Genomic DNA, 27,992 nt, shown 5'->3' with positions numbered 1-27,992 from the left:
GTGGTAAGCCCTTTTGTTCAAATCAATAAATTACCGTCATTCCACTCTAATTCCCGTGATGCATGCAAACAATGCAATTATCCCAAATGAAGAGGATACAGCATCTGTGATTTCACCGAACTCATAAAAATGATAATGACGCACATCTAAAGATTTATTGATTTCCCAAGTGCATGCTTTTCTTTTTTTCCTTAACAAAATTGGTGGGGCAGAGGGTGCTCCAGATTGTAAGTGTCATTGGTACACAGGAGTTTAGCTTTATAAAAGTGGCATTCTGATATTGTCACCAGAGAACAATATTGTGAATGCTAAGCTTGTATTTGCCTTGAGGCCAAAGTCAATTCTTCTTGAACCCTTTTTGGCTAAATCTCCTTTCTTCTGTCTGTGCGGTATTGGATAAATATACTTAAGAGAAGATTGTTTTCCTTGCTTCCTCAGACCAAAGTCCCATTAAATCCATGAAGAAGAAGAGTTTGGATTTGATATCCCGCCTTTCACTCCCTTTAAGGAGTCTCAAAGCGGCTAACATTCTCCTTTCCCTTCCTCCCCCACAACAAACACTTTGTGAGGTGAGTGGGGCTGAGAGACTTCAAAGAAGTGTGACTGGCCCAAGGTCACCCAGCAGCTGCATGTGGAGGAGCGGAGACGCGAACCCGGTTCCCCAGATTACGTGACTACCACTCTTAACCACTACACCACACTGGCTCCATGATTGAAGCCACTACCGCAGAGGAGGGAGGAGATGCAGAGAGTGGCTGTGGGCTAGACCCAGGGCCAGCCCACCCATGAGGCAAGGTGAGGTGACCACCTCGGGCAGCAGGATCCATATGGGCAGTAGATCCAGTCTCCAAGAAATTATTCACCCACTGCTACTGATGTACCTCCTTGTCCTGCTCCCAAAGCTGTGTCTACAGTGGCGTCTTGGTGAATAGGCAATTCCTGCTTAAACTGGTTACTTGCAGAAGAGAAGCAGTTTCTGTGGTGGTGCTGTTTGGTTGCTTCAGATTCCATAGTGTGATGTGGAAAGGTCTTCAGAACCAGACTGCTGATGCCAGGTTGCTGGCTAACATCACTGACTTCCTGCCCCATCTAAAACATGGGTAGGCAAACAAAGGCCCGGAGGCCGAATCCGGCCCAATCGCCTTCTAAATCCAGCCCGCGGATGGTCCGGGAATCAGCATGTTTTTACATGAGTAGAATGTGTGCTTTTATTTAAAATGCATCTCTGGGTTATTTGTGGGGCGTAGGAATTAGTTCATTTCCTCCCACCCCAAAATATAGTCTGCCCCCCACCCCAAGGTCTGAGGGACAGTGGACCGGCCCCCTGCTGAAAAAGTTCGCTGACCCCTGATCTAAAATGTTCAGAGATCTAGACGGGCTTTTAAATCTGACCCAAGATTTCAGTTCTGTACCCATAAGATTTTAGCCTCCGCTACTGCCTAGCAACTTGTTAGATGAATCCATGGCACAAAATCATCCTGTTCACTCTGTGATCCATGACTGGTTGGAATTCCCCATGTGAATAATCTTGAATGGTGGAAGTATCAGTAATTTTGGGGAGAGGGGGACAGCGATGGCAGGATTTTTTACTTCTCCAAAATGGCCAGTAATTCTAACTAATAATAAAAACGGGAAAAATATTTGGAGCAGATTTAGAAAATAACCTCTAGTTTGTTTTTCATCTCCCTTGCTTAGGACTATACCAAACATTATTCTCTGGCATTGTTGGCAAGGAACAACTCAGGGGTTTGCTGCATGACTTATATCCTATGCAAAGTTGCAGTGCCGTTGATGAACTTTCTGCTACTTTCCTCAAGGAAGTGGATAAAGACAATCAAGGTAGTTTGTTGACTTTTTGAGAATATTGATTGAAGAAATGCGCATTCCAGGGTCCATGATGTATAGGATACCATGTTAACAGGAAACTTAAATTGACTGAAAGAAGATCAAAAACAATGTATTTTTTTCCATAAAGGATGTGACACAGCACCATCTTGTGGATTCTTCGTTATGTGGCAAACAGAAACGAGGGGGAGTTTGCAAAGAGATGTGGTTTCCAGGATTATTTTGCTTTTACATGACTCAACTGAAGTCAAGCTGTTCCTGTTAATTCCAATGAGACAATTAAGAATGTACTCACTTTCTCCCAACTGAAACCAATGGGGCTTAAAAGTGCTTAACTATGGCTAGATCGTGTTTATTATTTTAAAACCAAAGCATCGTATACCGTCACTGCTGGTTCTTTACATACATAAATTTGCAGTAAGTATTTATGTATGTAAATACATACCTGTAAATTACTCTGTGATCCAGAGGCTATTTTCTACGCAGAAACCCAGTGTGCAAACAGCTTTTCTGCATCCACAAGGACTTTCCTATTCATGACAATTCCAGATAGAAATATGTAACCATCCTCATTGCACTCATGTGCAGCTATTGCCCCTGACAATTCAGTGAATAGGGAGTCCTGCTCTTCCTAGAAGTCGTTTCTCCAGCTCTGAATATCTGAAGAGCTTTGGATCAGAGCACATTTTAAAACCAACCTTCCCTAGTAGTAGAATATCCATGATGCTTTGGGAACTTCCAGACTGGGCCACAGTAATGTGCTCTGTGTGGGGCTGCCACTGACGAGTATTTAGTAACTTTAGTTACAGGATAGCACCCATTATCTTGCAGATAAATAGCATTAATGTAAGAAGAACATTTTCTCCTTAGGGTATATCTCTGAAGATATGTTTGTTGCCTGGGTTCTATCCTTTTCAGAAGAAATAGTCAAATCTACACTAGATTTTCCAATAATACCTCCAAATCTGACACAAATTGAGCATCCTACTTCTTATCTGAGTGTAAGTAGACATTATGATTTATTTTTAAGATTTCCCTTTTTTTAAAAAAAAAGTTGTCACTTTTCACTAATAATAATTTGTGGGAGAAAAGAAAGTGGTTACCAATCTATATTAAAGAATATGCACATGACATATTATACGTAACAAGATTATATCTGTTGGACTTTTAATATCTCTGCATCTAACCAGCAATATGAGTACAGTCAACATCTCTTTCCAGAATTCTAATAAGTCCACATATTTGCAAAGCTCGTATCTGTTAAATACAGAGAACTGCAAAATGCCAAGGCTTAGCAGCCTTCTGAATGGCATTCTTATTGGTCTGGCTTTTGAAAGATCAAATTAATCCAGAAGGCTGTGCGTGAGAGAGAGTGCAATTCTAAATTGTCTGCTTTTGATTTGTGTATCTATTTGAAGTACACTTAATCTGACCCAAGGGTTTGAGATGCAGTAGTCTAGAAATGGCAGGTAGGGCTGTTTGCATGGAGAGCATATGGAACATGTCTCAAATCTTGTGGAAATCCCAGTACTATGTCCATGTAGACTCTTCACCTGTTCCTATGGAATCATAGCTTCTAAAGAGAACTCAGCGGAACATTCTGAAATAGCATTTTGGATACCATCTTATCTTGTGATCCAAAGCGAGATGTTGCCAACCGTTTTGCCGAAAGCAGCCAACAGTTACTTGCATGAAGGGACAAAGTGCTTAGAAAGCTGCAGTGAGCCCACACATCTGGACCTGCCCAGACACACACCTGTTTCTCCCTTTGTCCCCATCATCTACTGTGTGAGGTTCCAGAGCTGAGGAAGCCAGTAACTACATGCAGAGGCACCCATGCAATTTCATGAATTATATGAATGAGAGGAGCTGCACATGGTTTGGGCGGGGCCACAAGCACAGCCCTATTACAGTGGTACCTCAGGATACAAACACTTTGGGTTACAGACTCCGCTAACCCAGAAGTAGTACCCCAGGTAGGGCTGTCCTAAGCACATGCGGCGCCGGGGTACAAAGACCCTCCTATCCCCGCCCCCCAGCCCAGTGCAACAAACCAACCCGAAGCGTCAGTATTGATGGCTGAGCAAAGCCATGTGCCTCGTGGCATGAGCAGCATGCACTGGGCGGGCCTCTCCATGGCCCTACGCCAATCCCAGGCATGCAGAGGATGGAGCTGCCTCAGTGCTTCGCTGGCTCACTTGCCCCCGAACTCATAGTGCAGAGCCTCCAGCAGCAGAAGAGCCTGCTACGGTGCTCTGACGGGCAGGCTCTTCCCCAGACTCCAACTCTCGGGCCCCAGACTCTCGGCCTGGCGCCCCTGAGAGCCCGGCACCCGAGTGCTCCGCACTCCTGGTGCCAATGGTTAAGACGGCCTCAGGTTAAGAACTTTACCTCAGGATGAGAACAGAAATCGCGCACCGGTGGAACGGCAGCAGCAGGAGGAGGCCCCATTAGCTTAAGTGGTACCTCAGGTTAAGAACGGTTTCAGGTTAAGAACAGACCTCCAGAACGAATTAAGTTTGTAACCGGAAGTACCACTGCACATCATTCTACATGCTCTGTCTTTTCACAGAGTGTGAAGGGAGCAAAAGAGAAATATACAAGGCTGTTAGATGCAAACCTGATAACTCCTCAGAAGTTTTTATAGTATGGCTACTGTTTAGTTTAATGGGTTTCCACTTAGCAAGGTCATTTAAAATATAACTTTATGTTGTTAACCAATCAGAATAAAGTTCTAACCAGAAGCTGAGTCCATCGAAGCCCATGTGGCTCACCCATGGAATGCAGTTCTCTAATAATCCACTTTGTTTTTGCAGTTCACTGCAGATATTCAGGATAAAGAAGGACTGAGTGACCTGCAACTTGTTAAGGTGGCCACAGAGATAGCCACAAGAAAAAGAAACTGGAGGCTTCTTGCTAGTAAACTTGGCGTTACAGAGAAGCACAACTTCCATTTGGGGAATGAGCATGGGAAAACAAAGGACCAAGTAAGTCAGATTTGGTGTATGGTGTGGATGGGTGTGGAATCTTTTGCAAGTGTCAAAACCAAATTGAGACAGGAGTTGGGGAACGTGCAGTAATTATAATAAAAATGCAACAGCCATATTGAAAGACAAAGAGTGGCATACCTGTTAGATCGGCGGAGAAAGCCATGTATTGGAAGTTGCCTGTTCCAGTGGCAGGATAATTGGGCACTAAGCATAATCCAAAGGGGCATAGCTGGCAGCAAGGTGTCCAATACAGCCCATGTTGTTTCAAGAGAGTGTGGCATTCAGATAAGGTCTTCTAGAAGAGATGGAGAACCTGTGGCCCTCCAGATATTCTTAGACCCTGTCAGCCCAGACCAGCATTGTCAGGGGCAACAAGAATTGGAGAGCAGTAACACCTGGAGGACCATGGGATCCACATCTCTACCTCCTGTCCTGATGGAGGAGTTGATGACTTCTGAAGCTGTACACCCCTTAACAGAGAGTGGAGTGGACTCAAAGGGGCCGTGTGCTAGCTTGGAAATGTGTGCATCTCTGACATTCAGCATCCTCCTTGTGTGCCTCTTGGTGTTTCCAGTGTGGGATTACACGAGGGAGCTTGGGTGTTTCGGGAGCTTATTCATGAGGAGGGGCTCATGCTGCATGCTTAGTTGTCAGAGTCCCCAACCACAGGGCTGAAGTCCTTTCCTGAGTCATCTTCCCTAGAAGAGCAGAACAGCTGGCTTGCCTTTGCATGGTTACTGTGACAAGATCGGAAGCAACTGGGATTTCCAGTCCATAGCTCTGGTCTTATGAACTTCCTACAGGAAGCTCACAAGGGGGATCTGAGCACAGAATCTCCCAAATGTTTCTGTGAAAGACTGCTTGGTTTTGTAATGTAATGAACATAGGGAAACTGCCTCGGACAGAGTCAGCCCATTGGTCCACCTAACTCAGTACAAATGTGGGAAAACTGGGCCTTCCAGCCATAGTTGAACTGCAACTCCCATCATCCCTTGCCATTGGGCATGGACTACCAGATACCAGGACTGCCTCTAGGGCTGATGGGAGTTTGTAGTCCAGCAACATCTGGCAGGCCAAAGGGTCTGAACCCAATCTATACTAGTTGGTGGAGTTTCTCCAGGGTTTCCAACAGGAGATATTTTCAACTCTGCTGGGAGATGCCAAGGACTAAAATTAGGGGCTTCTGCATACACAGAAAGTGCCACTGAGCAGCAAGGCTCCCTCACAAGCCCATCAGTTTGTAGCTTACAGGAAGTGCCCCTCACTTTCTCGCAAACCAGCAGGCTTGAGGCCTATTGAAGTGAAATGAACAGATACAGTATTGATATATGAGATGGTATATGGTAGTTATATGGTAAAACCAGCCATATGGCTGTCATAAGATTTTACTGCTTTTCTATAGCTGTTGAGAAAGGTTCAGGGTAATATTTTGCTCCCCTCTTGTTTTTATGTGCAGATCCTGAAAATGTTACTGAGCTGGCACAGAACATGTCAAGGAGCTCCTCTTCCTATACTTCAAGCAGCCCTGCGAGAAAGTGGCAATGTAGACATTTGTAACAAAGTGTTCCACTTGAGCTTTTAATATATATATATATATATATATATATATATATATATATATATTTGCTAGGAGAGGATAGTTGTTTGAAGTCAGGGTGGGTTAGCTTTCCCAGCCTAAGGGTGATGTTCCCTTTTGTGCAATGCTATTGTTATATATTTGTGTAAACTCCTCCTTTTCCCCTGATATGGACTCAAGACTGCGAGAAGCCAAGTTACAGGGAACCAGGCAGAGGGCCTTCTGGGTAGTGGCACCTGCCCTGTGGAATGCCCTCCCACCAGATGTCAAGGAAATAAACAACTATCTGACTTTTAGAAGACATCTGAAGGCAGCCCTGTTTAGAGAAGCTTTTAATGTTTGATGCATCACTGTATTTTAATATTGTGTTGGAAGCTGCCCAGTGGCTAGGGAAACCCAGCCAGATGGGCGGGGTATACATAATAAATTATTATTATTATTATTATTATTATTATTATTATTATTATTGAGCCATGGACTCAAAAAAGTTGAAAACCTCTGCCGCTGAGGGGGGGGGGGACAAGAGACAAAAGTAGGTGGAGCAATGGATGTGACTCATACTCTTGTAGACTTCCATTCTAGAAAGGCAAAAGTCAGAGTTGTCTACACACACCTCTTTCCATCCTCAATTTCACAATTTGGCCATCCAGCCCAGTGTCGTCTGTCAGGGAACTGTCATCGGAGCTAGAGGCGGAGGGAAGGCTCCAAAGGGATGCAGGAGTGGGTCCCAGTAGGGAGAGAGGCAGCCCATTTGCTGGGGAAGGAAATCAGCGTAACACCAGTGGAGAAGGGGGGCAGATGGGGGAATCAGAGAGGAGGCTCCAAGACTCCTCGCCGGAGACCAGCAGAGAGAGTACGGGTACTCCGTTGCCCACACCCTCCCTGCGCAGAAGACTTCCGCGCAGGGAGAGTAGGAGGAGACTTGGCGTCAAAGAACTTTTATGCTGGAAAAGGTTTAAGAAACGCCCACTGACGGATTCTGCCAGCAACTGAGACAGTCACGATGCTGGAGGCTGTTCAGTCAGAAAGGGTTTAACCAGGTAACCTCGCCAGGAGTGGCGGCAACTTACGCACGAGCAACCCCTAAAACCATGACATCGTCCATACTGGAAATGTCAGGGATTGACCTCCTGCATGCAAAGTGGATGGTCTGCCCCTAAGCTCCTGCTTCTTCCCAAGAGTCAGATGGAGAGATGTCAAGGGTTGCATCCAGCCCACAGGCCTTCCTTGAGCTAGAGGTGGCTGGAACCTTGGCATTTAATGAGTTGCAAAAGGGAAAACGGCACTGGCCCCTTTCACAGTTGTGTAGTAGATGGAACTTGAGCAGGTGCAGCTTTTCATGCAAGCTACAGCTGCTGAAATCATCTCATTCACTCAACGATTAAAGCTACAGAAGCCTGACCCTCTTTTTCACTTCATCAACCAACACCTTCATTACCCTGGAGTGTGTGTGTCCAAGTACTACAAATGGCCCCCTGCCACACAAAGGATTGCAGAAAGTTGATGCACGTTGTCATTCAAATGGTATCAGTGCATCACCCCATGTGATCAATTATGCAGGGCAGGGCTTACCTCCCCCCCCCCCCATATTTGATTCAAGTTGGCACCCCCGGGCATAAGTCTCATTAAACCCATTGAGACACGCATAGAAGCAGGCAGCAGCCACCCAGTTTTCAGACACAAAACCCACCTTTAGTCCAAACATCCATTTGGGGACATGTGTCAGGAGCCCAGGCTGCCATCTTGATAACACAGCGCACAAGTCGTAATTAGCTTGAAGATTTATTGCAAAGCAAACAATTAGCCTCGGATGTCTAACCAAACGTCCGTGGCATATGAATCAGTTGACCCTTCTGAAGAATGCCTCCTGGTTCTGCAGAATATCCTGAACCTATGACACTTATGTTTCTAGGTTTGCTTCCTGTCCCATATGTCCCATAGGTTTGCAACCTTTCCTATATGTCAACTCTTTGGGCTCAGATGATTAATTGCCTCCTCTTCCGGTGAAGAAATGCTATTCCTTCTGCTTTGCAAGTCTGCTAGTGCTTCTTGAGTGAGCTGACTTCTCACCCTCCCACTCTCTGCTAACTCCTTATCAACATTCCATTCTGTGTCAGAGAAAGGGGGAGGGGGCTGCTCCCAGCTATCTGACTGCTTATTAACACATGCTGTGTTTCTCTACTTGCGGCAGGTGTGTTCATGACAACATGTATCAAAAGGACAATGCCTTGATGCAAGACATCCGAGGCAGAATAGGCTAGATCTGTCCACCTTTAGGTTTAACTAAGTCCATTGAAATCAGCTCAGTGTGTGGATTGTTGTTACCGTGTGCAAGACTGCAGCCCATCCTGTTTGTGTATACATAGCTCGGGGGCAAAGCACACACTTGGTGTGTCCAATATCCCAGGTTCAGTCCCCAACATCTGCAGATACAGCTGAGAAATACACCTGCCCAGGACTCTGGAGAGATGCTACCAGTCACTGTAGCAGATAATAGCAAGGAAGATGGGCCAACTCCCTGACTATGTATTAGGCAGTTTCCTGTGTTCCTGTGCATTTAGTGTCCCGTGTGCTTAAATAACATTTTAATTGCCTTCTGAAGGACAGAGAGGACCATTATCCCCATGTAACCTGACATCCTGGTACTTCTATTGTTGGATTAAATCAGCACCTCTTACATTTAATTGGCTTTAAGGTAGTACTAAACCACTTTGCTGTCTCCGGGACTATATTACATCATATCACTGGTGAAGCGACGGAGACTGCTGTTTTCCCTGGAAGCTGGTTAATTATGCTATTTTAAGAGCACCATTAAACCCTGCCAGTTTTGAATTCTGAACTTCTTTAAACTTGTGACAGTTTAATTGGCATCTTCTGCGATGAGAGACGGAGCAAAATGGAACCAGGAAAATGTGCCACACAGACATGAAGGGAGGAAAAGTGTCCATAATAAATGCACTTTAATGTCAAGTAAATGTTCAGAAAAGAAGGGGAAGATTACATTTGTTTCAAACAAGTAATTTGCGCCCCAGTAAGGAAAAGCCATGCCGATGTTTCCATAATGTTGATGGTGTTGCCGTTTTGAAAAGCATTGTGCAAAGTGAAACCAGCAGGGAAGGAAAAGGCTTAGTGCATATACATAAGGCCCTATTCAGAGAGCCAGCAGGATTGCACACACTCAACATGGGCATATTGTGACATCTCAGACCAGTCCCACACTACTAACATGTTGAGGGAAGGTCTGAAGGGGAGAAGCTTGCCAAAAGTACATAGTCCATCTCTCTCTCTCTCTCTCTCTCTCTCTCTCTCTCCATTTGAATTCTGCATGCTTCCAAGAGAATATTTAGGGAAATAACTTCCCCACCCTCACCTATCCCTATGGCCGTAATTTGTTTTAAATTGTTTTTAACATTGAATTTTAAATTATTGTAACCCGCCCTGGGACCTGATGGTGAAGGCAGATAATAAATCGAAATATATTAATAAGAATTTCACCATCCTCTGCAAACTGGTTATAGTAAGGTTACCAGACATCCCCGTTTCCCGGGGACAGTCCTTTGATTTACAAATTAGTCCCCTGACAAAATCCATCCCTGGAATGGGGAAGTTGAAAAGTGTCCCTTGATTTATTGGGGGGGGGGAATCTGGTAACCTTAGGTTTTAGAGAGTTTCGGGAGCCCATTTTGGTTCAGTCCTACAGAAAACCAGAAGAAAGGTTGAAGGTTAGAATGTTGAAGGGTGAAATGCCAGCCGAGGTTTGATAAACCAAATACCAAATGACCTACATTATGCACATGCACAAACTATCTACACAATTCAGCTGTTATTTCTCCCTCTTTGTAATTATGCAATTAAGTATGTTTCATTTTCCTGCATCTGTGCTCTGAATGAGCATGCCGTTGTCGTTTTTTAGAGATGCTGTTTTCCAAACTTGAAAAAAGGAGGTTCTTTAGCATTTCATTTGTTTGGGAACAGTAAACAGTCCGGTGTCCTTTCCTTCGCTTGCTCAGCCAATTCTTCTCCCGGGGATCCGAATTTCAATGGTGCTTCTTCTATATCATGAGATGGATCAGTACTAGAGATAGGCTGTGGAACAGGTGGCACCATGATGTTTGGCTTCCTAGTGGGCAATGGGCTATCTGGATAAAACTGATCGTGCTGCTGATCACCAGATGGAGCTCCCGTGCTGGATAAATACTGCTTTAACCAGCTTCCAAAGCATGGAGTCCTCTTGAACCCAAGTGCTGCGCGTTCTCCTTTCCTAACATCTTCACCATCAGGAGCTGCACTTCTGATCCCTTCAGGTGGCGGTGGTACATTTTCAGGAACAAGCTTCATAGAAGCTGCCCTTTCAGATTCTCTTTTGGACTGATTTTCCCCCACGATCCAAGCAAGGACATTGTGTCCGTCACCTCGGATGCTGCTTCCATAACAAGGTGTGTTCCTAGGTGCAGGTAGACCAGTTTCATAGTTGGCTTCAGGTTCATTCTGTTTTCTTAGGTGTGATTTGGAGCACGGTGGACCAGTCTGTAGGCCTGCTATTTCCTCTCCAAATGCATCCAAGTTTTCTCTCTGTGATTTTGTTTCCCCAGTCTTTAGAGAAATATCCCTGTGATTAGACTGAATGCTAGCTGGGTAAGGGGCATGCCTGGCATGCTTTGCATGGTTGCTCTCTGGATATGTCGAGCTTCCTTTTTGCTCCCATGAAGCAAACTGGAAACGAGGAGCACTTTGCAGTGGTGCCAGTAAGTTCTCTCTTGGCACTGGGGAGTCACCTGCACAGCACAGGTGGCTTTCAGTTGTGTGTGAGGTGGCAGTTCTGGGTTCTCTTGGGTAGTCACCTGGGTATCTCAGTGTGTCAGAATGATGTCTTCTTTCTGCAATATCAATACTGGAGATGGGTGCTCTCCCATGCATGGCTCCCTCTGGGTCTTCAGCCTGCGCTGGGCTTTTCCTGAAGTCTGTGGGGTAGGTATTAAAGTAGGGCGAAGTTTCTTTCGGAGCAGATGGGCCCACCATTTGGGGGACCCAAACATCTCTTTCGGGATACTGTGGTCTGCTTTGGAGGAGAGTGCCGCTTTGTAATGGAGAATGTGGTGCTTGGTTCTCCAGATTCCTTTCTCTGGGTCCGAATGCATTGTTCACGCGATATGGGGTGTTTTCTGTTTGTCTCAATCTTTCTGCACCACGAACTGGGGAATGTTCTTCTGGAGGCCACCGGTTAATTTCCTCATATGGCAAATTACTTCTTTGGTTGGCTGGATTCTCCATAGAATATTTTGGATATGTATGGTGTTGAGTTGGATTGTATGGAGGGTTTCTGTACTCTCTGTCAAGGTCAAACACCTGTTTTTCTTGGGGCCATGGGTTTTGCCTGGGATAGGGTTCACCCTCCTGCAGAACGTTTCTGTGATAGGTGTTTCTTTGCATCTGACCTGAAGGCAAATCTGGAGAATATGGTGGACTTTCTCTTTGGTTTGCTGGGCTCATTGTGGGTGAATGTTCTCTATCCTCCCATCCTCTGGGATAAAAGGAATGGGTTTGCTGGCCATTGAGATCCCTTTCAGAGTAAGCAGCATGTCCCGTTCGTTGAAAAGAACTAGATGAATACATCGAGTTATACCTGGGAGGAGCATCTCGGAAGACCTGTGGATCTTCTTGGTTGTTCCACCTCCGGTTTTGTGAAGATTGAAATTGTTCTCTTTCGCGATCTGGATGAATAAAGGGCTTCTTCTTCCACTCATACCGCCGGGCTTCTGTTTCAAATGGAGTTCTGCTTGTGGCTGAGAATGCTTCCTGATGGGAAAATGCGCTTGTTCGATGCATTCCAGAAGGCTGATGCCGTTCAGTGTATTCTCTTTCATTATAGACATCCTCAACTCGTCCTTCTGTATTAAACTGTGGATCCAGGGAACGGCCTTCAGATGGGGAATGATTTAGACCATTATCCCTGTAGACTGGAACTTTATTCCACCGGCCTTGTGGATCAGAACTAGGAAAAGGCACTCTTTCTCTTTGACCTGATGGGTTCCTCTCAAGATAATGGGGTTGCCCTTGTTGCTCATATAAGTTAGGTCTATTGTTTACTGAGGGAGGGTTGCTGTTTGTATTCTGGAGATTGCCTCTGTGGTTAGAGTACTCTCCATAAGTCAAGGAATTTGTTGGGTTTTCAGTTTGGGTAAAGGGGTTTCCTCTAGAAATCAAAGCATTGTGCCTTGTATCTCCCATATCTGGTTGGGGCTTATAGACATGTGCACCATACCCTGGGGGTTGTTGGCCCCCTGAAGGAAAGCTTTGAATGGCATTGACATCTGGAGATGGAGGCTTTTGACTTGAGGGATCAATGCCATTCCATGTTGCTCCGTTCCTTGCCGACACATGAGCCGTGGGTGACGGTGTTGGGATCCCGTTTCCACTGAGCAAGTTCCTCTCAAGGCCTGGTGAATTAGCCCCATTGCCTGTTGAACTGAGCCCAGAAGAAGTGCCATTCGCTGCCTGGCTTGGTTGATTAGAGATGGTTGAATTTGTTTCCAAGACCGTCGAGTTGGTTGCAGGATCAGCTGTTGGGGTTTCTTTTTCTTTTGCCTCTTCAAAGTCTTGCTCAAGCATTTCTTCAGAATACGGAGGTCTGCCTCCCATCCCAAGGTAGCCATATCCATAATAGGGGGTCTGCAAATAAATTAAGAGAGTAAAATAGTTTGATACCACCCAATACAATAAAATTACTAGCAATTGTGAATGAAATGTTATTGTTAATAGAATTATAAAAGTTATTTTAACTGTGGGTTGAAGCCCTTGACCTCAGAGCTGCATTCATCACTCAGCAGTCCTGAGCACTAGAATCAGGAAACATTAAAGCCATGTGGTTGGTGCATCCTGACCTTCCTGAAGGTCAAGGGGAGGGAGGGCTCCCAAGTGAACATTATAGCAGGAGAATGTGGAAGGATGCCTCAGAAGTCCTCTTTCCTGCAGCTTCATATATAGTTTAGCTCACACCATCCCAATTATATCAAATTGTATTTACCCCTTCTTCATTGCTGGCAGGTGGCTGTCCAAATGGCATACGCTGGAGAAAAAGAAAACCGAGTAAGTTTGGATAGACTTTGTGGGGAGGGCATAGAAATTAGATTGCTTAGCTATTCTAAAACATAAAGACCAGTGTCTAAGCACACATGATATGTTGAAATTTGCAAGGTTCTCCCTCGCTTCTCAGACATGAGCTATCTGATGAATAATGAGGGACAGATTCAAACCCACCCACCACACTACAAAAAGTGCTTAACTTCTCCCCCCTTTGTTCTACTGAATTCATTTCTTTATATTTCTAATGGAAGAATCAACAGCATTTTGGATTCACTGTATGGATCTATATTAGTTTCACAGGGCTTGTTTATTTATTTTTATAACTTTATCAGAACCATAACAACACAATTAAAACAACCATAATCTTAAGAATAAAACACAATCCCTAGCAGCCCACGGAGATACTAATTCAGACAAAGGCATTGTCAACCAATCATTCCTGATTAAACAAGCCACTTTAGCTATGGGATAGAGCTAAGTGGTCCCCAAAATTGTCCCCACTACCCCCGAAGCCTTTAAATGAAATATCTTACTCCCTGATATGGACCAAATGGTTGCTGTTGGAAGCCTCCATGACCAAACATCTACAATGCAGAAGAAAAACAGCCACGTTAGCATAATTGTTGTTTAATGAGGAAGGGGCAGCAATTCCATCCATCATCCATTCTTTTATTTGTAAGCTGCCTTTCCATAGTTAAAACACTGCTCAAGGCGGCTTACAACATGACAAGATTTACGTAATTACCAACATAACAAAAGTCATACACTATAAACAAAACAGATCAAAAAGTACACAACCAAATGGAAAACAATTTCCACATAAATCATAAAATCTAGGTAAAAAAGGTTAAAAAGGTAAAGGGACCCCTGGAGGGTTAAGTCCACTCAAAGGAGAGTGTGGGGTTGCGGTGCTCATCTCGCTTTCAGGCTGAGGGAGCTGGCGTTTGTCCACAGACAGCTTTCTGGGTCATGTGGCCAGCATGACTAAACCGCTTCTGGCGCATTAATATCAATCACAATTTAAAATGACATAGATAAAAAATAAAAGAATTTAAAACAAACAAAACAAAACAAAAACAGGGCCCTCTCTGCTGAGCAGCAGCAGCACTCCTTTCTGGAGCCTGTCGGGCCCCACCCCAAGCCAGGTGGAGAGAAGAAGGGCAGGGCCCTTCAGGCTCCCAGCAGGTCAGCACCAATTTCCACTTCCGCTTTTCAGAGATCAGAGCATCTGAACAGCATCAGAGTGACCAAGAAGATAAGAGAGAATGGGGAGAGATCTAGGAGACACAACGATCCAAAAAAATGCAGCCCCCTGATTCTGCTTAAGTTCTTCGTGGATTCTTCCTTCCACCCCTAATCACATGACAGATCATTTTGGCACCTGTTGACTCTACCATAAGAACCACAGATCTGGTGTTTCCCAGTGTTTTCATGGTACAAAAACATGGATAATAATGGAACTGCATAATTTTTACATGGAATCTCCCCCAAATCACCCAAACACAGGCGTGGTTTCTGATTTATGGGTGGTTCGCTTGTCTTCCTATGTAAACAAAAATGACAAAGATCTGTGAGGAAGCGTGCATTGGACCAATGCTGTCGTGGTGCTGGCAACAAATCCGTTGAAGAAATCTTAGTAGATTAACTATGTGAGTTTTCAGTGATCAGCTCAATCTGCATACAGTATTGACTCAACGACGGTGCTGAGGGGGTAGGCATTCTTTCAGATAAGGTACATACATGTCACAATGGGGATCATTTTCAAAAGTATGATTATTGGCAGTTAATGATATTAATGAATCCATCAATATACCGCTTAATGCCAAAATGAGCTTCTGAGCACTTCCTCCCATGTTTGAGAGGAGGAAACTTTCGCTGCCCTGAGAAAGCATCTTCCACCTGTGAATTTAGAAGAATTTAACTTAGAAGCATTTTTATTTTAAGGAGAGATCTGCTGGCCAATTAATCAGAAGTCCTTTCTAATCAAAAACAAAAGAAAACAAAATACCCCACAACTGTGGCCCTTAAAAGTTCTCTCTGTGTGTAAAACAAGGAACATCCGTTCACCTGAGAAAAGTGCCAAGGATATTGTTGCTGTGGTGGGAATACCTGGAGAGGGAAAGAGAAGGTGTCATTATGACAAAATCTAACACTCCCTGCAAAAAACAACAACAACCAGTCACTATGTAATGATTACAATAAAAAAGAATGGTGTGATTCCACCTACCATATTTTTCTCCCCATAGGACGTTCCGTCCCATAGGACGCACCTAGTTTTTTTTTGGGGGGGGAGGAAATAAAGGGGGGGAAATTCCTTTATTTCCCCCCAAAAACAAGGTCGAGGAAACCAAACCAGGTCGAGGAACAGCGGGATGGCGGTGCTGTGCCTCCTTGCTGTCTCCCGAGCTTGTGGGGCTGGCCGATGTCTGTCTGGCGTGTGGGGCGCGCGGGGTGGCAGGCTGCTATCCGCAGCGTGGGGAGCCCTGCGGGGAACTCCTGCAGGGCTCCAACACGCTGTGGGTGTCTGCCCGGCGGGCGGGGCGCTCTGCTTCAGGGGGCCTCTTGCGCCGGGTGGCAGGAACTCCTGCAGGGCTGCCTAGGCTGCAGATGTGTTCCCGAAGTGCCGGGCACTCTGCTTTCAGCGCCCCTGGCGCTCCGGGAAGCAGGCTGCTATTCGCAGCCTAGACAGCCCTGCGGGAACTCCCGCAAGGCTGCCTAGGCTGCGGATGTGTTCCTGAAGCCTGGAGAGCGAGAGGGGTCGGTGCTCACTGACCCCTCTCGCTCTCCAAGCTTCAGCGAAAGCCTGCATTCGCCCCATGGAACGCACCCAGATTTCCCCTTCATTTTTGGAGGGGGAAAAGTGCGTCCTATAGGGCGAAAAATACGGTACATTTCCAGCTATCATTGTTTTGCTAAAATGACCACTGAGAGTAGCTTCTGTTCTGTTGGTTTGCCTGACACCACCCAACACATAACACATATTCCCTTTAACGTGGAAAATGCCCCAAACTAAGGTTGTGTTCACACCATACATTTAAGACATGCACCCTTCCCGAAAGAAACATGAGAACTGTAGTTTACCCCCACACTGCGCCCTTAACAAACTACAGTTTCTGGGATGCTTTGTGGGGGGAAATGTGCTTTAAACGTATGGTGTGTACAGTCCAGTGCTGGCACATGTGCAATACGTCACATGCTCTCATTTTTCTTCCCCTTATACCCCTCCTTTCTGATGCGTATGTCCTATAATCATAGCCTAAAAATGAAAACTAGGGTCGCCACCTGTGTCTTTTTCCTGTGTTTTTAGGGTGGCCACTTATGCATGGGCACAATTTAGACATAATTTTTGTAATTTGCATAGGAAGAAAGTGAATCTCCCCATAGCGGGAAGACTGTGACCAAGTGACATTGGTGCCAGCTCAGTCTGCCATCCAAATACTAATTTCAAGGCCACAGCTGTCCCATCTTGGGGTTCTTTATTTTTAACCCATATACGGGCAGAGCAGTCCTTCAAATAGAGAATGCCTTCAAATATAGGACGCTCCACCGTAAAGTAGGCCAAGAGGTCACCTTAACATTTTGTGACAAGTAAAAAATTTGCAGCTTCTTTCCCTGGCCTGGAAATGCAGCGATGGGAGTAAGGGTTGAAGGCAAGGATTGACCCAAGACATATTGTTGCCTGAGGCAAAGGTCAATATGGCACCTCCTCTCAGCCCTGGTCCATGTACAGAAGCTGACTGGACTGGCAGCCGGCTCTTACTTCAATGGGACAGCATGATCCGCCACCCACCTGAGCAAAACCAATTATATTAGGAGTTTCAGGAAAGGTTGTGTGGAACTCACAGCTCTGTCCTCCAACAGAGGGAAGTAGGTGTGTGTGTGGCTTCCACTGCTGCCCTACAACATCTGCTGCCTGAAGCATATCCCTCATTCTGGCTAATGATCCCTTGCTGATCCCTTGCACTGGCAGACGGTGAATTGCCGGGGACATTGGAGCAATTCCCCCCTCCCATCAAACTTGCTTGTTTACCTGAGGCTGTTGCTGCTTCCCCCTTTGGGGTTGATGAACCAGCACTTGTTGGTGAGTCTGAGAAGGGTAGGTATTTTGAGGCTGCTGTGGTGGCGGCTGTAATCGTGGTTGTGGCTGCGGACGCCTCGGAAGTTGTGGTTTTAACTGCGGCCTTGGCTGCGGCCTGATGTTTGGCTGCCTGGCCACTGGAGTTTGGTGAGGCTTGCGTTGGGGCAGCCTGGCGACTTGATGCACTGGTGTCTGCTGCGGCCAGAGGAGAAATCTCTGCTGGGGCAATATAGGCCGCTGGGGGAACATCTGCGGGAAACCCGATCGGTAGCCATATAAAGAAGCTGCCAAATGAGCCAGCTGAAATGTGATTAAAAGAGAAATAAAAGCAGCACATGGTGAGATAGCATTTCTGATTGGAGTTTTGGTCTAAGACCAGTGAAAACCAGGTTCAGATACCATCTCTGCCATGAAGTTCGCAGGATGGCCTTGGGTCTCCCTCAACCGTACCTCACAGGGTTGTCATGAGGATAAATTGAAGGAGAGCCATATACGCCGCATTGAGATCCTTAGTGCCAAGGCAGGATATACATGTTTTTAAATACTTTTTCCCTCCTAAAAAGTAAGGGGAAATGTGTGTGCGTCTTATGGAGCGAATGCAGACTGCGCAGCTATCACAGAAGCCAGAACAGCAAGAGGGATTGCTGCTTTCACTGCGTAGCGATCCCTCTTGCTGTTCTGGCTTCTGAGATTCAGAATATTTTTTTTCTTGTTTTCCTCCTCCAAAAATTAGGTGCGTCTTGTGGTCTGGTGCGTCTTATAGAGCGAAAAATACGGTATGTGTTGGAAGCTGCCCAGAGTGGCTGGGGCAACCCAGTCAGATGGTTGCGGTACAAATAATAAAGAAATAATAATAAAACATGTAATAAAATCATAGAATAACAGAATTGAAAGGCATCATCTATTCCAACTCTCTGCAATGAAGAAATATTTTGCCCAATGTTGGGCTTGAACCCATAACCCTAAGGTTAAGAGCCTCATGGTCTACTGACTGAGCTATCCTCTGAAGTATAGAAAGTGTATTTTTCAAGAACCAAGAAAAGAGTGAACTTACTTGTGGGGAATTCATGTAGCCAAATGGACCAAACTGCATCATCTGTGAAGAAATATACCTGTCAGACTCTGTTTCATTTGAATCTGGCTCTCTGTGAACAACAGTATTTAAACAGAACCAGTTTTCAATTGAATCAACTTGATTCTAGTCCCATTGGCTTCACTAGCACTGAGAGAGGGTAAATTATCCCTGGCCTGCATCCTGTCAGTCATTTCAAAATGCTGGAAGTGATAAATTATTTTCTAAGCCTGCCGAACCTCACTTGTTTTCAGAGCTGCCTAGACCATGGGTAGGCAAACTAAGGCCCGGGGGCCAGATCTGGCCCAATCGCCTTCTAAATCCGGCCCGCGGATGGTCCAGGAATCAGCATGTTTTTACATGAGTAGAATGTGTTTTATTTAAAATGCATCTCTTGGTTATTTGTGGGGCATAGGAATTCGTTCATCCCTCTCCCCCCCAAAAAATATAGTTCGGCCCCCACAAAGTCTGAGGGACAGTGGACTGGCCCCCTGCTGAAAAAGTTTGCTGACCCAGCCCTAGACAATAAGCTGAGAACTACAGCTGTACACAGACAAACTTGAAATGGGCAAATTTGAAGCCAGGCATGGAAGAATTCTGCTAGGGTGGACAGGGGTAAAGGAAGGCAGGGCTCAACCCCCCCCCCAACCTGACAAGCTACACCAGCTGAGTTTGTCTTCTACACAACAAATAAAGGTGCAAGAGTCGTGTCCTGTTCTGTTTTTCAGTTGGCCACTCTAATGCTGCCAGATGTTGAGTTCATCAGGGGGAAATGTTTGCATAAGAGAGTGTGTGAGACTGCTGCTTCTCTTTGGGATTGGGGTGTATATACAGTGGTACCTCGGGTTACATACGCTTCAGGTTACATACACTTCAGGTTACAGACTCCGCTAACCCAGAAATAGTGCTTCAGGTTAAGAACTTTGCTTCAGGGTGAGAACAGAAATCATGTTCCGGCGGCACGGCGGCAGCAGGAGGCCTCATTAGCTAAAGTGGTGCTTCAGGTTAAGAACAGTTTCAGGTTAAGTACGGACCTCTGGAATGAATTAAGTACTTAACCTGAGGTACCACTGTACAATGCTTCGGAACAGAGGTGAGTTGGACTCTCCAGAATTTCAGGCAGGGGCTTTTCCTAGCCATACTTAGGACTCAGCTATACAGCTGGAAATATAATGTTTTAAGTGCATTATACAAATGTTACCTTAGGTGGCGCTAGTGAGCTAATGGCAAATTCCATATATATTTTATGTTTTTTAAAAAAGCAGCGTATTTTCTAATATCTGTGTAGATTCAGCCCTGGATATGCCTATGAGTGAATCTCGGACTTTCTCTGCCGCTATGGTCCTTCCCCTTTATTCACCTCTGGCTTTGGCCATCTCTGAGCCAGGGTTCTCCATTACGATGAAGCAGTGTTTACTAGCTGAAACGGACTAAACCACCTGCAAGGGGCTTGGATTATTGGGGGACAGAGTAGCCCCTGGAAATACAGAGCTGGATAAATCTGGTTGAAGGAGAAAAATGGAAGGGAATTTACTTACTTCTTCACTCTTACTTCCAAATCCCGCCTTACGGGGTCTGCGCAACTACGGTAGAAAGAAAGAAAAAGTGGTCTGAGTGATCACACAGAGGAAAATTAAAAAGGGGGGAGGCCTAGCAAATTGGCTGGGTCTGAAATGCTCACCGACATGCCAAAAGCTGTGCCCATGAGGCAAAGATACAGGAGGGTTAGCTTCATCCTTCACCTTTTCCAGCCTATAAAAAAACATACACACAATCAACAGTCCATCACATATATTGGGCCATTCATTTGAGCACACTGCCTTGATTTTATCATGCAATGATTTTAAGAGTGGGCATCTTCAGGCGTTCTTTACTGCAAATCAGCAGCCTAGTCTTCATTCTGGTTACATGCCTAGGGGTGGAAGAGACATTTGTGTGGCCTGCATGTTAATACAAACCTACCTAAGACACCAGGTTATGGAAGACTGACATAGCCTAGTTCTAAGATACGTAGAATAGTTGGAAGTGAAGCAGGAACAGATTTTGGTATACCTCAGCAAACAGATCCAGGCATACCTGATGTTGACTATGTCTTGAAAACGTCGTCTCCTTTACCATGGAGCCTCAGAACTGCACTGCGTAAGAAGACACCCCACAAACGACACCTGAGAGAAACGCAGGACAGTTATTTTTTTATAATTGCCAAGCACAGGGGTGGGGAAGCTGTGAACCTCCAGGTGAGGATGGACTCCAACTCCTGTCACCCCTAATTATTACATACACCTCAACGGGGCATCTCAGAATTACAGAAGCCATCCCAGCCTCTGACTGGATCCTGGGATGTCCCGTTTTGGCTCTCATGAGAGCACGGCCCCCAAAAATCGCTCGTTAGAGCCACCTGCGAGACCCCAAGAGTTGTGTGTTCGAAATTTCCTCTGCAGCATGTAATTGGCCATGCAAGCTGGGGCTGCAACAACATCTGGAGGGTCAACTGTTCCCCACTACTGCAATAAAAAGGTAAAGGGGACCCCTGACCATTAGGTCCAGTCATGACCGACTCTGGGGTTGCGGTGCTCATCTCACTTTATTGGCCGAGGGAGCCGGCATACAGCTTCCGGGTCATGTGGCCAGCATGACTAAGCCGCTTCTGGCGAACCAGAGCAGCGCACGGAAACGCCGTTTACCTTCCTGCCAGAGCGGTACCTATTTACCTACTTGCACTTTGACGTGCTTTCGAACTGCTAGGTTGGCAGGAGCAGGGACCAAGCAATGGGAGCTCACCCCGTCGCGGGGATTCGAACCGCCGACCTTCTGATCGGCAAGCGCTAGGCTCTGTGGTTTAACCCACAGCGCCACCACCACTGCAATAGTTTTCTGCTAAATAATGCTTTAGGGAGCAGTTGTATCTTTCCAGCCTGTCTGCTGTGGGGCTGCTTGATCCTGTGAATTCCCCCCCTCCCCTGTTAGTGGAAAGTGCCTCATTGGGGTGGCAGAAAGGTCCATCACCATTACTCCTCTGGCTTGCAGCTGGCATGGGTATTTTCCTCCTGCTGAAAGCAACAGGAGGGTGGGGATCAAGAAAGTTATACCGGGAAGGAAGGGGGGGGGGAAGAAGACACCCAACTCTTTCCCAACTGACTGTCCTGGACCTGGCAGGCTGTTGGAAGTTCTGTCTCCTTCCCCATGTGTGTGGAATCCTTCCTGAATTAACTTTATTGTATGTCCCACATATAAGACATTCTCTCTCTCTCTCTCATGCATGTGTGTGCATGCGTGCACACATTCTAGAGTGCGGGCTGAGTTGCCCCATATAATTTTGTTTTTTTAATTTAACTGTTTTCACATAACAAATTATTCCAACAAATCATCTTCATTATATTTTCCCCCATTTTCCCCCTCCCTCCCCCACATACCCTCCCCCCTCCCCCCCTACGACTTCCCTCAGCTTCTCTCTCTGATTTTTTAATACATATTATTCTCTGCACGTTGCAAAAATATAAAGACCCTTCAGTTATCCATCTATTATATTAGCAACAATAAATTTGTGTATGTTCATTCAAAGCCTGCCAAGCAGTCCAGTTCATTTTGGGGTTTTTTTTAAGTACTTGGTAAAAGGTTCCCATTCTTCTTTAAAGTCACAGTTGTCCTTGTCACGCAGTTTGTATGTCAGTTTCGCCAACTCCGCATAGTCCATCAATTTCCCTTGCCACTGATCTTTTGTCGGGCTTTCTTCGTTCTTCCATCCTTGTGCTATTAAGACTCTGGCCGGAGTTGCCCCATACAATTTTAAGCTGCTCTGAACTCAGAGACAGCGCTGCTATTATATATGTGTAGCATAATAACCCATTTCAGCCATGGTTGTTCATTTACTAGTTATACAGTAATTTACGAATTTCCTTTCTGTCCCCAAGGTGGTATACTGTTTAAAAACGTGCAGCATAATAGTATAAAGCAACAATACAGATAATAAAAAACCTCAGTAATTACAGAACTGAGCCATGACTTCAATAGGGAGCAGGGTTGAGGGGGGGTGGCCCAAGTCCCTCCCCCATTCCATAAAGCGGACTGCCAGAAAGCTCAATCTCCACAGCGGCCAGTCTGTCGCCACACACTTCTCTTGCCTTGGAGTTGACATCTGGAGGACCAGCTGAATCTCTGTCACCCAGGCGCCTTCAGTGGCTGACACCCAGTTCATAATTCCATAACTTGTTTAATTTCTTGTCTTTTTACCCTTTCTGAAATGGCATTTACAGCCAGTTGATGGTTGCCTCCTTTAAATAATGGTTATTATTTGTACCCCATCCATCTGACTGGATTACCCCAGCCACTCTGGGCACTCTGAGTCTATTGACGACATGGGTTTGAGTACGTGTCATCTGACCCATGTATTTTCATTGGTTTGATTCCATTCAGGTAAATGCACTTGTTACCTGGATGTAGTAGGTATATAAGACAATACAGTGTCTGATAAATATATTCTCAGAAAAGGCAGAGGAAGATATGATGCCTCTGCTATTTCACACCCAGGGTCAGATTTAGGTTTGATGAGGCCCTAAGCTGCTGAAGGTAATGGGGCCTTTTATATGTCCAGCTGTCCTTTGTCAACAACAAATTGTCGCTGTTTTTTGTGTTGCATATATGCTATATGGTAATTTATGGACCTACAGTGGTACCTTGGTTTGCAACCGTTTTGGATTACAACCACGTCAAACCGGAAGTGTGTGTCCCTTTTTTTGGATTACAACCCATTTTTTAAATTACAACCCCCCTTTTCTGGGGGGGGGGCCCAATTGGTGAAAGCACTCCTTGGGTTGCAACCTGTTTCAGTTTACAACCGGACCTCTGGAACGGATTATGGTTGTAAAGAAAGGTACCACTGTAATAGGTACCTAAAGCCATTTGCACATAACAAAATATGTATTTTATCAAAGTAATTGTTGAACTGAAATACGATAAAGAAAAAGTATATTCATAGTGAGATACAATTAAGAAGAAGTATATTTTGTGGGGGGCAAGAGAGTGGGGCCCTAAACTATAGCTTGTTTAGCTTATACGTAAATCCGGCACTGTTCACACCCCATACCCTGCCCCACAGAGAAAGTAAGTCCACAGCTGGAGTAGAAGTTTAGCCTCTCTAGTCTGCGAGCCTAAGAGTTCTTGCATAAGCAGAACATTGCAAAATCTACAGATCACGCAGAAGAGATTAACACATGCCCCTAGGGACATTTATGCACATTTACCCCCAGCAGAAGTTCCACATCAGATCTGCTACTGTGGACAACTCCATCTTTTAGATTCAAAAATGAACACATTACAGTGGTACCTCTGGTTACAAACTTAATTCGTTCCAGAGGTCTGTTCTTAACCTGAAACCGTTCTTAACCTGAGGTAACACTTTAGCTAATGGGGCCTCCTGCTGGCGGCTGGTGGTGGCTGATTTCTGTTCTCACCCTGAGGTAAAGTTCTTAACCCAAGGTACTACTTCTGGGTTAGCGGAATCTGTAACCTGAAGTGTTTTTGTAACTCAAGGTGTTTGTAACCCGAGGTACCACCGTACCATATAGATAGAAGTAACAAGCTTTATTAATATTTTAAAACAGAATTGAGTTGCAAATCTCAAAACACAGTGAAAAAATCTAAATATTCTGTATCATACACAATAGACATTGGGAAGATCAGGCAATATACATTACAACAAAATCCCAAGAAACATTACATCACATCACCAACCATCCTTGTTTTCAAACAGTTTAAATAAAAAAGGCAAATTACTGACATTTGCAAAGTTGATACAGCAAAGGAAGCATGGCAAAAGCCATACCTAAGAATTTTCACTTTTAGATAGCCCCAATTGCATGTTGGATTGGGTCCCCACTGCCTTTTTAAACATCGATTTACAGTGCAAACCTATACCTGTCTACACAGAAGTATGCCCCACTGAGTTCAATTGGATTTATTCCTAAATTAGTAGGTCCCATGGATGAATGTTTAAATCTCTCCTGTCGGAATCAGTGGGACTTGTCACATAACTCTGATTGGACTGTGCTGTTGTTATTATTATGATTTTAAATCTAAAGCAATATCTATTTTGCTGCACAGTATTTGCAAAGTAATGAAAAAAATGACACATCAATTAATACATAACGCGGTCACTGATTGCTTGTTGTTCCTTTCTCAGTTAATCAACCATTATGCTCTTTAGCAAAGTAAAACGCAAATTTCAAAAATCAAAATGAAGGGGAGTCATATGAAATAGAATTACCTCTTAAATGTGGGGAAGCATTCTTGGGATCCTGAGATGGGATGAGGGGGGAAAACAACTTAAGACTGAAAATCGAAGCAATTTGCTCTCCATTCTAAAATCATCTGCAGGGCAACATTTAAATGTTGTTTTTGCAAGGTTGGAGCCAATCAGTGCTCGTGAGACATTTGACGTCACTCTAGGCTACAGCCAGGCAGTTGATACTGTATGTAAGGTCTTGCATATGTTATTACAGGAGCTGCCAAATCTCAAAGTCTCTTATTATGTTTAATAACAAGTCATGGGGAGGAAAAGCTTACAGTGCAATCCTATACATGTCTTCTCAGCAGTAAGTCTCTTTGGGTTCAGTTGAGCTTATTCCTGGATAGGGATGGACAAAGCTGTCCTTTCTGCTTTCTCTCATTTTCTCATTTTCCTAATCTTAAACTGAGTTCTTCATATTTCTGCAGTACTTTGTGAGGTTTTATTTTTCAGATCGTTATGAAAAAATGTCAGCATTTTAGTGTGAATTTCTCCTAATAAACAGTTTTGTATGCGGGTTTGTTAAGGTGCATATTTTTGCAAGCAATTTCCCCTTGTATAATGCATTTTTGTGTGTTATTTTCTAATATACGTATTTTATGCACACATTATCCTCGTGTGTACATTTTGGTGTGTACACATTACTTGACCAGAGAACTGCATTGCAAACTTCACAGAAGTACAAATTTCATAGGATGGCTAAAATCTGGGGGACGGGTGCATTTTGGTTCATGTGTTGCCTTGAGAAATGCAAATTAGGTACAATGCAAACAAAATTGAATTTCTCCTCCATCCCTACTCGCAGGTAAATGGATATAGAAGTGTATCCTTGGAACAGCAACTTCAAGAAACTACATGACCATATTCAAATAATAGCTAAACTTGCATCGAAAGAGGGTTCATGAATTGCATTGGGGAAAAAAAGCTTTGAGAAAGCACTGTTTTACAGAAATCAAATAATTTACGTATCAAGCTAGTAAGGCATAGTAAATAATATGCACTGCTATATGTGCATCCATCCATATAAGCATATGCAGCCCAATGGCCTTATTCGTGCATCACTTTAAACCATATAGTAAACTATGGTTTAAATGAAAATCTTTAGCATAGTGGCATAAGCTGCTGAAATTGTGGGCACTATCTTCTTCCCCCACTCCTGCTGCTACCACACTGCTGGGAAACAAACCATGTTCAAACCCAGGTTCATGGTTTGTTTTTCCTGAATGAAAAAACAAGTGATTGTCACCAGTGCTGTATGCAATTACAGATGGATGCTGAATGTACTCTTTGGAATAGTCCCTGTTCACAATGGGTAAATAATGCCTTCAGCCCTACGGTATTTAATTGATTAGTTCATTGGATTAAAAACACTTTAATCTGCTAAAAACATACCTCTGATGAATTGGTCAGCAGGCTTTTGTTTTTTTAATGCAATTATTTTTAAAGCTCACGCTTTCAAAAACTGCAGGCACAGCCAGTCAGGGCCGATGCAAGACGTTTTGGCACCTGAGGCGAAGCACAAAATGCACCCCTCCTCTCTCGTCAGGGAAGGAGTGAGTGAAGATCTAGATCAGGAGCAAGCGGGGAATGAAGATCTACATGGGAATCTGCTGCCCCTGTGGATCCTGTCATCCAGAGGTGTCAGGGCGATTGGGGGGGGGTTCAGTGTCACACGTGTGATGTCCCAATGTCCCAGTGTTTTGTGTGTGATGTCAGGACATTGGGGGGAGCTGGACGGGGAAGCCAAATGTGGTGGCTGTGTGGCTTCAATGGCCAGTGACACCTCCTCCTGGTGTCAATTCTCTTTTCCCTCTGCTGCAGGAGGAGAAGAAGCTGGCCGGTGGAGCCCTGTCATGGTTGGCTGTGGCTATGCCTCTACGCTTTTTGGGCATTGGGGGCCCCCCTGGCCCCTACCCCAAAAATATAGGGGGGACAAAGGGGAGCTGGTGTCCCCAGGAGCTGGTGCTCCTACTGCCATCTGAGGCAGTCACCTCACCTTGCCTCATGAGTGGGCTGGCCCTGCAACCAGTGTTATTCTGCAAGAGTTAATGCCCTCTTATATTTCAACCTGGAAGCAATTGCTCTTCTAAGAAGACGCATGCTGCGAACTGGTGCGCATCACCTTAAAAACAAAGAAATGCTTTTCTTTGTAGAACTGTTGGTTTTGTCTCACATGCAAGACTTCATGCAGACTTAATTGATTCATCAGCTTAAACCTGTAATCAAACACAATGCAAAACCTATACAGAAGTAATCCTCAATGGGGTCAAATAGATTTATTCCCAGGTATAATGGGTTATACCCTAAGATTTCTGGTTCCGATGGTGATGTGCAGCCATACCCTATGTGCTCTGTGCATGCCCCTGACAATATTTTGTCGCATGCTGTACACTATTGCATTCCAGCAGTGCTCAGTACTGTCAGATATAATAAACTAATGTATCGTGTGGCACCTTAAAGCACTGAGATTTATTATGGCATTTTTGCCAACTACAGCCATCTGATCTATAAAGGTGCATTCCACAAGAAATTACTGTATTTTTCCGTGTATAAGACTAGGTTTTACTTTTAAAAATAGGTTTAAAATTGGGGTCATCTTATACACGGATGCAATCTCTCCCCCCATTTTCTTAATTTTGAGTCCCCAAAAACAGGGGCCGTCTTATACACGGGGGTGTGTTATACACAGAAAAATACGGTGTTTGGTTTTTAAAGTGCTGAGGCATGAATCTTTGTTGCCTTTGCTTCAACAGACTAACATATGCCTCTGGGGGTTGCCAGATACCATTATTACACTTGATGTTAGTTTTCCAATACTATAAAAAAACAACCAGCTGTCAATAACAAATACTAGTATGACTATGGGTGGATCTACTCTATACATTTAAAGCAGACGTAATGCCCATTTAAAGCACATGGCTGCCCCGAAGAATTCTGGGAACTGTAGTTTTTTCAGCAGTTGGGAGCTGTACAGCTCCCAGGATTCTTTGAGTGTGTGTGTGGGGGGGGAGAGAATCATAGAATTGTAGAGTTAGAAGGCACCCTGAGGATCATCTAGTCCAACC

General features: G+C 44.8%; 2 protein-coding genes across 2 annotated transcripts in view; one reads left to right on the top strand and one right to left on the bottom strand.

The window, feature by feature from the left end:
• LOC309521958 (uncharacterized protein) overlaps positions 1-6,847 on the top strand; it is a 36,570-nt gene extending 29,723 nt beyond the window's left edge. Inside the window, exons 6-10 of the mRNA XM_082205127.1 lie at positions 1,696-1,839; positions 2,716-2,846; positions 4,662-4,832; positions 6,292-6,428; positions 6,459-6,847. Of these exons, the coding sequence (XP_082061253.1) occupies positions 1,696-1,839; positions 2,716-2,846; positions 4,662-4,832; positions 6,292-6,417 (572 nt within the window). The 3' untranslated portion in view covers positions 6,418-6,428; positions 6,459-6,847. The remainder of the gene's footprint in view (positions 1-1,695; positions 1,840-2,715; positions 2,847-4,661; positions 4,833-6,291; positions 6,429-6,458) is intronic.
• Positions 6,848-7,709: 862 nt separating this feature from the next.
• Positions 7,710-25,112, bottom strand: ENAM (enamelin). The gene is made up of 10 exons (XM_082204626.1): positions 24,907-25,112; positions 20,721-20,809; positions 20,326-20,396; positions 20,183-20,227; positions 18,627-18,668; positions 17,525-17,872; positions 15,562-15,603; positions 14,028-14,078; positions 13,436-13,477; positions 7,710-13,080 (listed from the first exon to the last, which is right to left on the bottom strand). Exons 3-10 carry the CDS (start codon positions 20,377-20,379, stop codon positions 10,369-10,371), a joined length of 3,336 nt encoding a protein of 1,111 aa, XP_082060752.1. The 5' UTR covers positions 20,380-20,396; positions 20,721-20,809; positions 24,907-25,112; the 3' UTR covers positions 7,710-10,368.
• Between the last annotated feature and the right edge of the window lie 2,880 nt (positions 25,113-27,992).

The sequence above is a fragment of the Podarcis vaucheri genome (assembly GCF_965113315.1).
Source record: "Podarcis vaucheri genome assembly, chromosome: 17".
In the NCBI taxonomy this organism is placed as follows: Eukaryota; Metazoa; Chordata; class Lepidosauria; order Squamata; family Lacertidae; genus Podarcis; species Podarcis vaucheri.
This window is presented reverse-complemented; position numbering and strand designations above follow the sequence as displayed.

What these genes read in the sequence shown, in the direction of transcription:
- ENAM (XM_082204626.1), bottom strand. Translation starts at nt 20,379, where the DNA reads ATGAAGCTAACCCTCCTGTATCTTTGCCTCATGGGCACAGCTTTTGGC. An exon ending in ATCCTTGGCACTTTTCTCAG is followed by an intron (nt 14,079 to 15,561) that starts GTGAACGGATGT and finishes TCTGCATTGTAG; the next exon opens with ATGTTTGGTCATGGAGGCTT. An exon ending in CATTTGGTCCATATCAGGGA is followed by an intron (nt 13,478 to 14,027) that starts GTAAGATATTTC and finishes CTTTTTCTCCAG; the next exon opens with CGTATGCCATTTGGACAGCC.